Source organism: Pseudonaja textilis, chromosome 3, assembly GCF_049901715.1.
Source record: "Pseudonaja textilis isolate UNSWEBS1 chromosome 3, rPseTex1.2, whole genome shotgun sequence".
Taxonomy (NCBI): domain Eukaryota; kingdom Metazoa; phylum Chordata; class Lepidosauria; order Squamata; family Elapidae; genus Pseudonaja; species Pseudonaja textilis.
The window spans coordinates 96,372,042-96,388,323 of NC_141992.1; the positions used below are offsets into that span (position 1 = coordinate 96,372,042).

General features: G+C 37.4%; 1 protein-coding gene across 3 annotated transcripts in view; it reads right to left on the reverse strand.

The window, feature by feature from the left end:
- The window catches only part of DHX9 (DExH-box helicase 9), a 33,404-nt gene extending 20,414 nt beyond the window's left edge, over window positions 1-12,990 (reverse strand). The window contains exons 1-8 of one of the 3 annotated variants that reach the window (XM_026703274.2): window positions 12,865-12,990; window positions 11,818-11,956; window positions 11,039-11,179; window positions 10,283-10,397; window positions 9,102-9,223; window positions 8,445-8,593; window positions 1,522-1,568; window positions 146-282 (exon numbers count right to left, since the gene is read on the reverse strand). In XM_026703274.2, the coding sequence (XP_026559059.1) occupies window positions 146-282; window positions 1,522-1,568; window positions 8,445-8,593; window positions 9,102-9,223; window positions 10,283-10,397; window positions 11,039-11,179; window positions 11,818-11,928 (822 nt within the window). In that variant the 5' untranslated portion in view covers window positions 11,929-11,956; window positions 12,865-12,990. Of the gene's footprint in view, window positions 1-145; window positions 283-1,521; window positions 1,569-3,866; window positions 3,999-8,444; window positions 8,594-9,101; window positions 9,224-10,282; window positions 10,398-11,038; window positions 11,180-11,817; window positions 11,957-12,457; window positions 12,688-12,864 lie in introns of those variants that run through there. The other 2 variants (XM_087930440.1, XM_026703275.2) reach the window with 2 other exon arrangements.
- Window positions 12,991-16,282: the final 3,292 nt, after the last annotated feature.

Here is a 16,282-nt window from a genome sequence, read left to right on the forward strand (position 1 = left end):
TCCTTTCTCCTTGCCCAAAGGCTACTTGTGTGAATTTTTCTTTGTATCCTGCTTTCCAGACTACATTATTCCCAAATTGGATCACGAGCAAGTCAAGCAATATGTACTAATGAATCAGTTACAGAATATTATCTGCAGAACTCACCGATTCACCTTCCTTCTTCTTGGTTTGTCCAGAATAAGCCTCAATGATGCTCAAATGATAGAGCTGTCTGACCAAAGAAAGAGCACAGGATTGTGCTGCCAGCTTTTTATTTGAGCCATGCTCACGAGCAAAGATTCCTGAAATAGAGGAATGCTACCTCTGAGAAAGATTAACCAAAGGCCATCTTTTTATTCCTTTGCTTTAGAAATCTGTTTTCCAACTCTGGCAACTTTCAGGTACGTAGACTTCAGCTCTCATCAATGGCTATGCTGGCCATGATATTTTGGGATTTGAAGTCCACATATCTAGAAAATACCAAGCTTAAGAAACTGCTTTAGAATGAAAAAATTAAAACACAACCATAATCACAACTGCCTAAAAATTTATTTGTAATGTGATTTATTGGGAACGCTATCCAATTTCACAAGTGACTTGGATAAATAGCTGGAAAGTTAATGCTGATAGATTGGTGGGAAAATTCCATGAAAAATATCCACACAAGCCTAAGGCGAATTCTGCGGGTGGCAGAGGAGGTTAAAATGCACATTGTATGAATGTGTTTAACCTAATTTCAATCTTTATGTATTCTATGTTGTTGCAGGGGTTTCTTTTCAAATGAGGGAGTGCAGCCTGTCAAGCCCGAAATTGAAATATGTGTAGCCATTTTAGCTAGGCTTAGTATATATTCTTTTTCTTACTTTCTCTTTGGCGGTTATGGGGGAAGGGTTTCGGGCTTGCCATATTTCTAAGGAGGGAGGAGTGGAGATAGAGAGAGTTGTTTAGGCTAGGTGATTCTTCTTCCCATGGGAACACGAGCTACTATGCTAAGGCCCCTTGAAGTACAGATTTATGGCATCAAGCAATGTTGAATTACTTCTATTGGAGAATGTGACTTTTGGGGGTTGTTTCTAACTTCTAAGATTGTGGGGTAATTCCAGGCTGTATCAGATCCAGAATTACCATGGACTTTGCCAATTTGATGCTTTCCTAAATAAAAGAAATTGTTTTAGAAGATGGACTTTGCTCTTTTCTTTTTAAATGGATTTCATCACTTGGAAACCTGACATTCATTGTATAAGACGCACAGGCATTTCCACCCACCTTTCGGGGTGGAAAAAGTGTGTCTTATACTCCGAAAAGTACGGTATATAGACAGGAATTCTGTCAGCTGTGTATAACGACAACTCCAGGTAATGGGGATGCGAGGAAAGGGTATTTCACAGTCTGAAAGTTCTTTGCTTGCCAACTCCTAATCAATATGAAGCATTCTAGTATACTGAATCAATTCAGGCTCACTAATTTCTCTAAATGGAAAAGAATTCTTTTAAATTGGATTGCTATATTATGTCATGATGTTCACTTCAGTAAGGACTTACTTCTGCCCAGCTGTTTGACATAAATAGTCATTTCTGCAATGAAGCTCCTGCAACACATTCAAAGAAGGCAGCATTAGTACTTTAGTTCTGGGGAACCAAACAAGGGATTTCCAACATAGCTGTGTAACAAAATGTTATGATAAAACCCATTAATATTAAAAATGGATGAATTAGAATTGATTTAGAATTCACATTTTAAAATAATTCTACCCTGAAGCAACATTAGAGAGTAGTTTTTCCAAACAAGTACAATTCCCATCATGCCTTAGGGGTTAATATACTGCTGAAAGAATTTAGAATCTGTATTTCTTGGGAGCAATGATAAAGTTTAACAGATGAACCATGAAGCTCTTAAATGAATATGTAACTAGGATTAAAGAATTCATGCAAAATAAATTGTTATATTGGATCCTTTCTGCAGACTAAAAAAACTAGAAAGTCTCCAAAGACCCAGATCACATTACAAATGCTTGACTAGAATTTTGCTTGCCTCTGCCTAAGAGGAGCCAATATATGATTAGATTGGTTAGATACTATATATACCTTTCTTTCTATAAAGGCAATACATCGCTAACAAGATATCCAAGGAATATATGCTGAAGCTTGGGACTTTCCTCCAATAAAACAATTATAACAAATAGCCCTATGTAATTATTTCAGTCATTTTTAGGATCTGATCAGAGTTAGGAATATTTGGTAAAATAAATTTGTACTGTGATAATTTACCTCAATGTTTTAGTGAACAAGAAATGCTTATTTTGAACATGCATTAATTTATCCACAGATAATTTAATCCTCAAATGTTTAACCAAAATACCATAAAAATCAGCCATCTGCAAATGAATCAACCCTTTAAATTTTTGTAATGTTTTAATTTTCACGAATGGCTTATCTTTGGGTAGCATGTTTTTCATGGTATATATGTGAATTAAACATTCAAGGGGTTTATTTATCTACAAATGGGCTTAGCATGACTATACACGGAATATGAAGATAGTCCTGGACTGGGTGGCACTACCCCGGATGGACCTGGTCCATAATCTGGGGGGTCCTCTTGTACTCCCAGCTCCTGTGAGAACATCAGGAGTTAACAATGGCCAAGAAGGCGTTTGCACAGCTTAGAGTTGTGTGCCAGTTGCACCCATTCCTGGATTGGGAGTCTTTACTCATACTCATGCCCTTGTGATCTCTCTCCTGGATTGTTGCATGAGTTCTACATAGGGCTGCCCTTGAAAAACATTCAGAGGCTTCAAATAGTGCAGAATGCAGCTGCAAAGATAGTAAATTGTGTCAAATATTCAACACATGTAACACCAGTATGCCTCTGGATATAATTCAAAGTGCTTATCACCTTTAAAGCCTTCCATGGCTTGGAGGTGGGTTACCTAAGGGACTGTCATCTTCCAGGCCTTTCTACATGTCGATCTGGCAGATTGGGAGTGTTATGGGTCCCATCAGCTAATAAATACCAGCTGTCAGGGACCAGGCAACATGCCTTCTGTACCGTAGCCCCTGCCCACTGAAACATTATCCCTTCAGAGATCAGGAAGACCCAGACCTTACTGGCCTTTTGTAAGGTCATGAAGACTTGGTTGTATGCCCCAAGTGTGTTAAGGCCCCATTTCTTGGTTGCATTAGCATCCATGGCTATAGTTCTATTTGGTGCCATCTATTTTTGTATTGTTTAAATTATTTTAAATTTGTTTTTATATTCTATGCCACCCAGTGTCATTTGTTGAGATGGACAGCTATAGAAATCAAATCAAACCAATCAATTAATCAAATGCATACTTTTAAAAAGCATTACTGTATATATTCATTCATAAGCCCATCCACTGATAAACTGAACTGAGATTTTGCACCTAAAACTCTCAGCTTATCTACAAGTATTTACAGCGTATGCTTTTTAAATCATTTGCTCAGCATTTACTCAGCAGATATCTCTAGCTACATAAGCATGCATACAAACAGGCTGTTGGTTTTAATAAGGAAATACATTTAATTTTAAACATTCTAGGAGTGCTATAGAAACTTGAGATCAGATACTCAATATTACAGGAGCAAGACTGATCATTCTGAGCATTTCTTCTGGAAAGTGATAGCAATTTAGCCAGGTTTTGTAAAGAATGACTCTTTTTAAAATCTTGCAGAGACAATCGCCACAGATTTTTTTTTAAAGATAAAATAATAATTGTAATGCATCAAGTATTCCTATTATACTGTAGGAAAAGTAAGTTATATGTAAAACTATGTCAACATATTAATTATTTCACTGCAGACAAAAAAACAAACTAGATGATACTAAGTTCATTCTTAGCTCCTTCCTAAACCACCAATGAACTGACCTTCAGGCACAGCGGCTTCATGAATCAGAAGACCACTGGCTCTCAGGGACAAACAGCCACCCTTTCATTAATGACACCGATGTCAGTATGTTTCTCAGCCAGGCTTAAATTCAGCACTCAATTCATTTCCTCCACCTGGGGGGGAACAACGACACCAGAAATCAGTTTACAATAGAGTCCCATGTGATTGCTTAGTACAGCCTAAGCAGCAGCACATGTGTGAACAAGCAAAAATCTCTGGTGTCGCAGTTGCCACCCATTCAGCATAGAATTTACATTGAACTACTATTGAAGTCCTTTTCCTGATGGAAAATCAATTTTGTACAACAGGAAAATGTGTTTAGGTTTTTTAAAAATGCCTTAATAGTAACTTCCAGTCAGATTTACACATTCATCAATATAATTATGTAATTAAGTACCTACTCTGTTCCATTACAGGTGAAACTTGAAAAATTAGAATATGTGCAAAAGTTCAATTATTTCAGTAATGCAATTTAAAAGGTGAAACTAATATATGAGATAGACTCAATACACGCAAAGCAAGATAGTTCAAGCTGTGATTTGTCATAATTGTGATGATGATGGCTTACAGCTCATGAAAACCCCAAATCCACAATCTCAGAAAATTAGAATATTACATGCAATCAATAAAACAAGGATTGTACATAGAACAATATCGGACCTCTGAAAAGTATAAGCATGCATATGTACTCAGTACTTGGTTTGGGCCCCTTCTGCAGCAATTACTGCCTCAATGCAGTGTGGCATGGAAGCTATCAGCCTGTGGCACTGCTGAGGTGGTATGGAAGACCAGGATGCTTCAATAGCGGCCTTCAGTTCTTCTGCATTGTTCAGTCTCATGTCTCTCATCTTTCTCTTGGCAATGCCCCATAGATTTTCTATGGGGTTCAGGTCAGGTGAGTTTGCTGGCCAATCAAGCACAGTAATCCCACAGTCATTGAACCAGGTTTTGGTGCTTTTGGCAGTGTGGGCAGGTGCCAAGTCCTGCTGGAAAATGAAGTCAGCATCCCCATAAAGGTCGTCTGCGGAAGGAAGCATGAAGTGTTCCAAAATCTCCTGGTAGATGGCTGCGTTGACCCTGGACTTAATGAAGCACAGTGGACCAACACCGGCAGATGACATGGTTCCCCTAATCAACACAGACTGTGGAAACTTCACACTGGACTTCAAGCATCTTGCAGTGTGCCTCTCCATTCTTCCTCCAGAATTTGGGTCTTTGGTTTCCAAATGAGATGCAAAAGTTGCTCTCATCAGAAAAGAGGACTTTGGACCACTGAGCAACAGACCAGGTCTGTTTTTCTTCAGCCCAGGGAAGACATTTGTTGTTGTTGTTCAGGAGCGGCTTGACAAGAGGAATACGACATTTGAAGCCCATGTCCAGGATCCGTCTGTGTGTGGTGGCTCTTGATGCACTGACTCCAGCCTCAGTCCACTCCTTGGGAAAGTCCCCAACACTTTTGAATGGCCTTTTCCTGACAATCCTCTCCAGGCTGCGGTCATCCCTGCTGCTTGTGCACCTTTTTCTTCCACACTTTTCCCTTCCACATAACTTTCTATTCATGTGCTTTGATACAGCACTTTGGGAACATTCAACTTCTTTTGCAATTACCTTTTGAGGCTTTCCCTCCTTATGGAGGGTGTCAGTGATGGTTTTCTGCACAACTGTCAGGTCAGCAGTCTTTCCCATGATTGTGCTTCCTACTGAACCAGACTGAGAGACCATTTAAAGGCTCAGGAACTCTTTGCAGGTATTATGGTTTAATTTGCTGATTAGAGTGGGACACTTTGAGCCTAGAATATTGAACCTTTTCACAATATTCTAATTTTCTGAGATTGTGGATTTGGGGTTTTCATGAGTTGTAAGCCATAATCATCTCAATTATGACACATCACGCTTTGAACTATCTTGCTTTGCATGTAATGAGTCTATCTCATATATTAGTTTCACCTTTTTAAATTGCATTACTGAAATAAATGAACTTTTGCACGATATTCTAATTTTTCGAGTTTCACCTGTATGTGGACAGGAAAATCTCCATGATTGTATTTCTACAAAACATTTCCCATTTCATGAAATAAACTAATTAATAAGTTAGTAATTAATACAATACTAATCAAATTTTAAAAATTATTGCACAACCAACCTACTGGAAGCCTTGAGCATATAGGCCCTTCCCTCCTTCGCATGCATATAGGAAGAAATTCAAAGTACTAACTACCAGTTTTCAATTAACCAGTTATTCATTAATGTAAATTTCTGTCAGTTTGAATTGTGATTAATGGAAAAAAATAGGACTGAAGAATTATTTTTGTTTGTTTGTTAGAATCACAAAGCCATCAATTTAAGGTAAACAGACTTTGATTCTGGGAATAACAGAGAATTCTAGTTAATTGGGAAATAGAGTCTTACAATCTCATGTATGGCACCTGAAAGAACAGAAAAGATGAAAAGAAGCATAAGAGCCCAAGGCTTAAGAAGGTTGTATTGAATCTAGATCCAAAAGCAACAAAATAAAGTTTGGGTGTGTTTAGTAGTATTTAATCCTAAACATATGTACCAATTTTGTAGCTTCGATATAAGTTCTGAAGCTGAAAAGGTCCAATGCTATTGAATTCTTATATCAATATTTAAATGTATTGAAATATTAATATTCTAATATTACTAATTTCCAAATTAAAAAATTTATTTGTATAAATATACCATATTAATGTACCACCTCCTTCACTCCCCCTTCCCCCATAACTAATGAACCCATTTCAACTACTGTCAGTTACTAGGAAAGACATTGAAAGAATGTTTTGAAAAAATTTGTTTGGTTATTTTAAAAACCTCACATCATTACTTTAAAAAGAAAATTGGGAAAAAGGGACACAGTATTTAGCAGGATACATTAAACATTACAATTCCATGGGAATTTGTCTTCTAAGAGCTTTTATATCCCAGACAAAATTACAGAGGTTTGTTATAACTGACAGTATTATTCTTTTTAAAGCTATGCCAATTTATGCCTAAAAAACTGGGTACCCCATAGTGTGTTTATTTATTTAGATGTTTTTAACACAATTTTCTTCTTAGAGATGTAAGAAATCCATCTAAGCCTTCCTGGGAGGAACAAATTCTACACCCTGGAATGCTCTTGGGAAAACAGCAAACAGACCGAGAAACATACTGTCATCCATGCCTCCATCTTCACCAAGTATTAAATAAAACTTGTACTTGGAAAAAAATAACATAACAGCAGAACTCCAAGAGCTATAAAGGAGAAAGTCTAAAATGGTAATTTTATGAAGAAATAAAGGAAGAGCATTTTTCTGGGCAAACTGTCAGAATGGGAAAAGTCTCAGCTATTTCACTTCTGAATGTCAGAATGATGATAAACATAAAGCAACACTACTATTATTAAATATGGTAACCCTAATAGTATACAACAACTGCACAAAGAACTATCTTTTATGGAAGCTGAAAGGGAAATGATATGAAGTATTTCAAATCAGAAATTGAATCTAACTTCTGAATTCACGTATCAAACTAGATCAGGCATCATCTATCATTTGTTGGAGTCAACTAGGAAGGCGTTAGAAGCCTTGGTAGCTTTCCCCCTTATTTCTTTTCCCTTTTGAATATTGAATCCAAAACTATGTACAGCTCTATTTTCTTGTTCAGTATTCACAGACCTATATATTTCATTTTTAGAAGGTATGTATCATGTAAAAGCAAATGTTTTCATGAAAAAAAAATACGATTGAAATACCAACAAAACCAAGACTAATTTATGAAGTTATCAGAAGGTGAATAGCTTCACCTTAGTTAATTTTGGATGTTTGAAGGACAGGTAGGAACAGGTAAACAACTGAAGGCAGAGACAGAGGGGAGAGAATTATTTCTTTATCAGCCTAATATATATATTTACTCAATTATATATTTATATACTTCAGCTTTAATATTATAAGAAATTTTGCAATAACAAGTAGATGTCAAACATACTGCAAGTGACTGGCAAGCCACTTTACATTATAAACCTCTTCTGGGATTACATGAAAGTAGCTGCATCTCCAAACAAATGGGATTAAAATAAACATCAGGCATGTAAAACAAATGCAAATTCCAACTATTTTGATGTGCATACACTGGCTTTCTACATGTATTTTTTTTATCTTCCCTACTCCTTTAAGAGCCCAGTAATATTCTGCCAATATTCTGAGTTTTTGTTCAAATTGTAATTCAGATTTTAAGAACAGGCATGATACTGATTTTTTTTTCCACACATCATCACATTAACAAACACTGTTCCCAGGAATTTCTGCTTTTCCAATTTAATAAGATACTGTATGACTATTATATAGATTGTGAGACAAAACTAAGTATATTTTATAAATCTTACTACTAAAGGTTCAAAAACTATTTCCAAATTCAATGGAACAGCCCATGCTTAATTACTCTGCCAAACCATTAAGGTATCTCTCCATTTATAGAAGAAAAGCATACAACCAGCTATTAGCAAATAAAATGTTTTTCAATAACATCATCAGCTTTATGGGGAAAAAAAGCTACCAAACCTGTTGTGATCAGGTCCCACTTGAGTATATTTATATTCGCCTTGGATTTTCTCCTTTTGGAAAAACTGATTCAAACGGGCTTTAGCATTCTCCAAAGTCCAATTTCCATGAAGGCCAGCATTTAAATCAATTTCTTCTGACTCCAAGGTCTAGTAGCAAGAAACAATTGACTTTTAATTGCCACAAACACTATTCTTAATTTGTTTACATGCTACTGTAAAAATATATTTTAACACTGAATTATATTCTCTGATAACCAAGTGGACTACTCCCGGAAAACGTAAGATTTAATGCTCCAAAAAGTTATGTTCTTACCTGGAGAACTCTGAACAGATAGCAATAGGAACCCTTGAAATCTAATTTCCTAGAATGTACAGCGTTATTGTACTGTAATTCAGACACATTACTATGTATTTAGTTAGCAAAATAACTCAACTTTATTTGTACTATCAGTTAATCAAAGTAAAATTGTCAAAATGTTAGCATGATTATATATAGCATTATAACTATTATAGAATTATATCCATGCTAAAGTATGTTAGTCTTGCATCACTATCTTGTTTTACTTAAACAAGAAAATCATAGCTCTGTTGACAAACAAAATCTTTATAATGAAAACTGAGCTTGGTTAATAAGTCTTCAAGAAAAAAACCTTACAGCCTGGACTTCCTGTTCTTCCTTCCGGGAATAATAATCGTTCAAGTTAGCTCCACGGTCCCACTGAGCTCCACCATAGCTAGAATTTCCGAATGCTGTTTCAGTAGAATTGGCAGCAGCACCTAGCAATGGGAGGGGAAAAAAACATGGTTATTCAGAGCATTAACATCTGTGATGCAGATAGTTTTAATATAAATGTCTGAACCTCACAAATCCTGTCTTTGTCCTGCCAGAAAAAGCTTCATTTGAAACTGTGACAATATAGCACTGTTATTAGTAAACAGAGTAATAGACACTCCTTTTCTGAGCAGCTTTCAAGATTTATTATAATTTATGATTATTACATCAAATTCAACAGATGCGAGGACAGCGTCAACTAGAAAATCTTTGTTCATTTATTTATGACTCCTAATAAAGAAACAGGAATTGTAGCTTGGGTCTGGGGAAAGGAAAAAGAGGATTCATCCCCTCAATTTCCAATGCATTTAAAATTGGCCAACTCTAAGTTTTGAAATTACTTGCTTTAAGTGTAAAAGAATAAATGCAAAATGTAAATAGATGTTTTGATTTTTTTTCTGATTATAATTTCCAACTTTTTTCTAATTCCAAGAACACATTTTTCAGGAATTTAGATTAGGAAAAACATGAAGAGAAAAAGAATTATTTTGGCGTTTTCTATAAATTTTGTTTACCATACTTCCTGATATTTGGAGAGCTGTAAAGTAGGATATAAAAAACTTAAAAATAAAATAAACCATAGAAATATCATACAAAATTAAACTAAAACCATCAACAGTTCTTGTTAATTTTAATCTATTTGTCTCACTGTTTTAATCTTTTATACTATAGTTTTATGTATTATAAGATGCTCAGAGTTGTAACAGTGAGATGGATGGCGAATAAATGTAATAAAAACAAAAACAAAAAAAATGCAGAATATTTGACATTTGAATCTACATGAAACAAGTTTTTATTAAGGAAAACACAAGTTTTACAAATACAGAAAAATATTTTGTCAACAACTCTTGAGGTGAATCTAGATTAAGTATAAAAAAGCAAATATGTCAGTCAATTATGTTGGAACATTGTTGGATCGGACTGAACTTCCATTGCCTAATAAGCAGTTTTAATTTGTTTGGTAATATACAACGTATTGAGCACGCAGAGGTTGAATGACTTACCTGTTTCTGATTTGAGCGCCAAATGGGGAGGAACTGGCCCACCCAAAGGAGCATCAAGTCCGTCTCCAGCATCTGCTCCGAAGGCACCCTCAGTAGAAGTACCCACCGCTCCTGCCTAAGCATGATCAAAAACTCTGTAAAATTGCAATCTGTAAGTATATTTTTAAGTCAGATGCACCCTCAAGTAGAATTACTATATACATCAGGTTTACTGCTACAAAACAAAGGTGCATGTACAACTGCATTTCTCTGCATGACTGTGTTACAATCTGTTGTCCCCCCGCCAAGAAAGAATGTACCCTTTAACTTGAATAATTAAAAAAAAGTTTAAATGTTTAAAATGTGCTTCGTGAAATCTCAGCATCTAATCCTGAATGCATATATAAAGAATACATTCCATAGAACTCTAGACAAAAATATTTCTGAATAAATGTCTGTCTCCCTCCCAGTGGTGTCTTCCCTTTCCCTTTTCAAAATAAATTGTTATAAATCAAAATATTCAGCATCTGAAATGAAGGATATAAAGCAAATTCTATATACAGATGCAAAGAAAAAAATGTGACTTCCAAATATGGTTCCTCTTAAAACACTTTTTGAAAAAAAGGTTTCAAGCACTGTTACAATATAACTAAAAATACTACTTTATACTGTCTCTCTTCCCCAGACAGCAAAATAGCGTGCAAAAAAACCAACAACAGATAAGCACCATGCACTATAAAATATAATATACATTCCGCAGGTGGTAGTATCACTTACTCCAAAAGCTGGAATTTCTTCACTTTTGATTTCATTCACTCGAACAAGATAATTAAGGAAGTCTCTTGCAGCATTGGTCTGAGCATCTTTCTTGTTGGTGGAATTGCCCATACCAATATAGTTGAAACCTGTCACACGAACCTATTATATACATACATATATTACTAAATAACTTCAGCAACATACATGCTTCCTGTATAAAGTTCAGAACAAGATACAATTAACATAGCTGTACAAGTCTTCTTAAAACGACCCTGGTCAAATAGCAAATCCTACAGCAGGATTTGTATTTGCAGCTGCCATGGTTTATTTGACATGAAAAGTATAATTCAAATGAGAGTAGTAGCAAAATGTGTTGCTCTTATCCAGCAATGCTTCCATGCTTGCCCAATTCACTCTATGATCAATTATTTGGATTAGTCAAATGATCAATACAGGTTCTGATTGTTTTCCATTATGATCCAAGTCTCTACCTCTGCTTTCTTTCGAGCTTTGTTTCATTTTGCAAGCCACCTTACGGAGCAATAGGATCTGAATTAAGTAATAGGGGCATAATTTATGTAGGCAAATAATTTTTAGCATTAATTTAACTAAGAAGGCTAAACGCATGCTTAAGTCTCCCTGAAATACAGGAATCAAACAAGGGTTTAACCTGGATTCCATTGTATCTAAATATAACACTTCATTTATAAATCTTTATTTCTGGCTAAGGCATATATTGTAGCTCTCTATGCAATACAAATTTAGAAAATTTAGATAAATGGGGAGTCATTAAATACCTCACACACAAATTTCTGCCTGTTCTTGTTGCCCACAGCACGGATCTCATAAGCAATGGTGATTTTTCGCTTGCCACACCAAGCATATAGGAAGTTCTTCACATCCCCCATGGCAGAAGCAGCCTGAGGTAGACAGAATCTATGGAATAAAAGCACAAAGCATTAGATTGCCAATGTATTTGTACGGAGACAAGCCTTCTCACAAATGGAATAAACAATAATAACTGGTCACGTGACAAATCCAGTTGTTGTACTTGAAAATAATTAGTTTTTATTCTCACATGCATACACATTCAATTCCAAGTAAAAGTAAATATAGGAAATCATAGCATTTTGGTTCTTATATGTATTATTTATTAATAATATATATTTCCTGTTACCAACAGAGCCAACAAATATCTTTACAACCTTATAGCTCCCTTTTATATCAGAATTTTTTTTGAAATGGAGCAATAAAAAAGCCTTACCCACCCACATTACCAAGCCCATTTTGTTAGCTGCTATTTCAGATACTAGGAGAGGGTCCCTGTAATCTCAGGAAAACAATATTTTCATATTCGATTAAAAAAAACACAACCCCTCTATATTCCCGCTATTTGCTTAACTCAAACCTTGTGCTCAATCGAACAGAGACGCGCACCTTGTAGTGAAATGAGGCTTGTTTTTCTTTTAACGCAGCAAGCGAGGTTTGTTAAACCTCAAATGGATTAATTGACCTCTTCCCACCCAGTTTCAGAGATGCTGAACCCAAAACGGTATTACACCACCACATTCAAGGCAAGTTTTGGCTAACGCATCTGAAGAGTGGCAGCTGCTATTATCCCCACCTCCGTGGAAAAAGGGCTGCGTTTCCCTACCAAGCAGCTCTACTGCGCATGCTCTTCGCCGTTAGCCTTTTTCTCTCTTCCCTCCGCTCATGCGGATTCTGCTCTCGCTTGTCGAGTCTGCGCACTCCTTCCCCAAATTTCATGCCGTTTATATCCGGAAACCCACGGCCCCATTGCGCAAAAATACATAGATTTTTTTTTTTTGCTAAATAGACACAACCTGGTCTGGTTTGATGCGGAAAACTTTGTCTCGAGGAAGGCGCGGAAGGTTGTTCGCTCCCCTCAGCCCCTCTCACAGACTCCCGTTCTCAGCACATCCTCAAGATGGCGGCGGCTTTACGCTTGCGCAGGACTGCACGACTAACGGCCTAGTTTCGAAGAATGTCTCTGCGGGAGAGCGCTGAGGAAAGCGCCTCCAGTGGGAGGACGTAAAATTGCAAGGAACGGCGGAATAGTGGAACAGCGTTTATAGGCTTTCCGAATGGGACTTGTGTAATGTGTTCGTGGAAATCACATAAAAATGAGAAAAAGCCTATAGAACTTGCCCTTGGGGTAATGAACAGATAGATTATAGACTAAGAGGTCATCATAGAAGCCTATTGATAATACTCTTTAAAGTGGGAATCTACCGGAAGTGAATTCATTTGTTTTAGCAATACTTGAGACACCATACATGAATAACAGTAAAGCCTTAAGAGGTCAAATATTATTTCACAGGTTCATGAAGTAATTGCTCCATACATGACTGCAGGTTGGGGAATAGGAACCATAGAGGTAGCTTAAATTATAATGAAAACTGAGGATACAGGCTTAGCATCAGTGGTGGGATTCAAAATTTTTTTACTACCAGTTCTGTGGGCGTGGCAGGGGAAGGTTACTGCAAAATCCCATTCCCTCCCCACCCCACTAACCTGCTTTCCAGCTCTGTTCTCCTGTGCAGGGCAACAAAAAAGACTCAACCAATCAGCTGGGACTCGGGAGGCAGAGAATAGATGAGGACGGGACCAGTCAGAGGTGGTATTTGCTGGTTCTCCAAACTACTTAAAATTTCTGCTACCGGTTCTCCAGAACTGGTCAGAACCTGCTGAATACCACCTCTGCTTAGCATAGAAGCTTGCATGTATATAAAAGCAGCATGGTGATTGTTTTAGGTGGCAACATAAAATCCTCATGTTGGTAAATAACTCCTTCAAGGGTATAGAATACTATTAATGTTGCCCAAGCCCAGATATAATTATTGGTTTAATTCAGCTATATCCATGATGGTGAACCTATGGCATGCGTGCTGGAAGTAGCACATAGAGCCATCTCTTTGGGCACTCCAGCTATCGTCTGTTGCTCTTCTGGGTTTCAGCACGTGCATGCATGCCGACCAGCTGATCTTCGCATGTGTGGGAGCATCGGAAATCGGAAGAGCAGCTCTCTGGCATACATGCACATATGCGTTAGAAACCGAAAGACCAGGTGGCCGGCATGCTTGCTCCCGTTTCTCGGTGACGAAAAGGTTAACCACCACTGAGCTATATATTGGAGCCCTTATAGAAATTTCTCCTCGAAGAGGATATCATCTTTCAAATCTGCAGTAGACTCATTTCAAGTGCATTTAAATCTTCACCAGAATTTTCTTGTTCATTGATTCTATAAACATTTTCATAGCAAAGTGCTCTCTTTAAACATTTTGAAAGCAGAGAACCTTGCCAAATTAGAAAAATATGCATCAATGAACAAGTTTCGTTTTTATGGAAGACTGATCCATTGTCGTCAGTGGTGGGATTCAATTTTTTTTACTACCGGTTCTGTGGTTATTGTGGTTTGGTGGGCATAGCAGGGGAAGGATACTGTAAAATCTCTAGTCAGAGGTGGTATTTGCCAGTTCTCCGAACTACTCAAAATTTTCACTACCAGTTCCCCAGAACTGGTCAGAACCTGCAGAATTCCACCTCTGATTGAAGTGCCATCAAGTCACCAAGTGTCTATGGAGATTCTCAGTCATCCAGTCCTGAAGGTGCTTTTTCAAGAGGCAACTGGACTGTCTTGTTTTTCTTTGAAGATGTTTTCCTTCTCATCCAAGCAGCTTCTTCAGTTCTGTGGGGATGGTGGGGAATGGACTGATTTATACTCCTTGCAGACAGCTGATCATTTGCATTCTTTTAGAGAGTAGTTGAGGCTACTTGGAGGCTTGTTTGCATCCTCAGGGTCACCCGAGTAGAGTAAAAGGGTGTGGAGACTTCTTGGAACTGCTGAAAAGACTGTTTTGTGAAGCTGTGCCCCCTGCAGAATGTTCTCAGAGTTGACTTTTAGGGATCACACACTTCTCCAGAGGTATGTTAGAAAATTAGTAGTTATGGGGATATGTCAGAGTTAATTAAATCTTCTGCATCAATTGTGATTGATGAGCAACATTTCTAGATGCTTATAAAAGTAATAGCAAATACTTTAAGTGAATGCCCATGAAACTAAATAGGCACTGCCTTGGGAGGTGGCTATAATTCAATGAAGATACACTGCAACAGTTTGCTAGGGAATATAGTAACAATGAATGCTACCATGGTCTGAGTCTGTATAATTTAACAGATGCTAGTCTCCTCTTCTCACTTAATTTCTCTGGGTGCAAACGATATCCTATTCAACAAAATGGAACAAATATATGATTGGCCTGGTGTTTGGGTGGCTGTTAAGATCTGTTGGTTTTCTTGTTCTGGTGTTGGGCATGTTTTCATGCATGTCTCATTTCTCTTTTTAGTTTTTACTTTAAGCCACCTAAAGCCAACAGGGAATTGGACACCCTTTAAATCCAATAAAATAAATCAATCTTGATTAATTTCGTGTTCTTGTAAAGGAAAGTTCTGTGCATTTTTTCGTGCATACTCAATCACAACCACTACTTTCTGAGAATGCTCATACTATCAGAGTTGAAAGGATGCTCATTCACTTTGCTGCAGGATCCGTTACAGCATCTCTGACAGGTTCTATTCTGTTCAGCTTCTATTCAAAGAACTCCCTTATAGCTCTGCTGACTTACAACTCATACCATAGGAAATTACTTTATCTTTGGCCTGGCACTGGATCTGTTCTGCCCCCTGGGTCAATAAAAAGTAAGCCAACCCATTCTCTTTAAGTATTTGAAAACACTAATATATGTTCCCTTCACTTGCCTTTCCTGTAGTCTAATCATTTAACTATACCTCAGAGCAGTGGTGGGATTCAATTTTTTTTTACCACCGGTTCTGTGGGCGTGGCTTGGTGGGTGTGGCAGGGGAAAGTTACTGTAAAATTCCCATTCCTCCCCACCCCACTAACCTGCATTCTAGCTCCGTTCTCCTGTGCAGGGCAACAAAAGAAGACCCAGCCGATCAGCTGAGACTCGGGAGGCAGAGAATAGATGGGGTGGGGCCAGTCAGAGGTGGCATTTGCCGGTTCTCCAAACTACTCAAAATTTCCATTACCGGTTCTCCAGAACTAGTCAGAACCTGCTGAATATCACCTCTGCCTCAGAGGGTTTGGTTTCCAAATCCTTCACCACTTTGGTAACCCTCTCTGAACTTGTTCTAAAGTTTGAGTATAGAGTACTCCAAATGGATCTGACCAGGGCAAAGTAAAATGAAACAATTACTTCCCATCTACCTCAAAATGGTAGT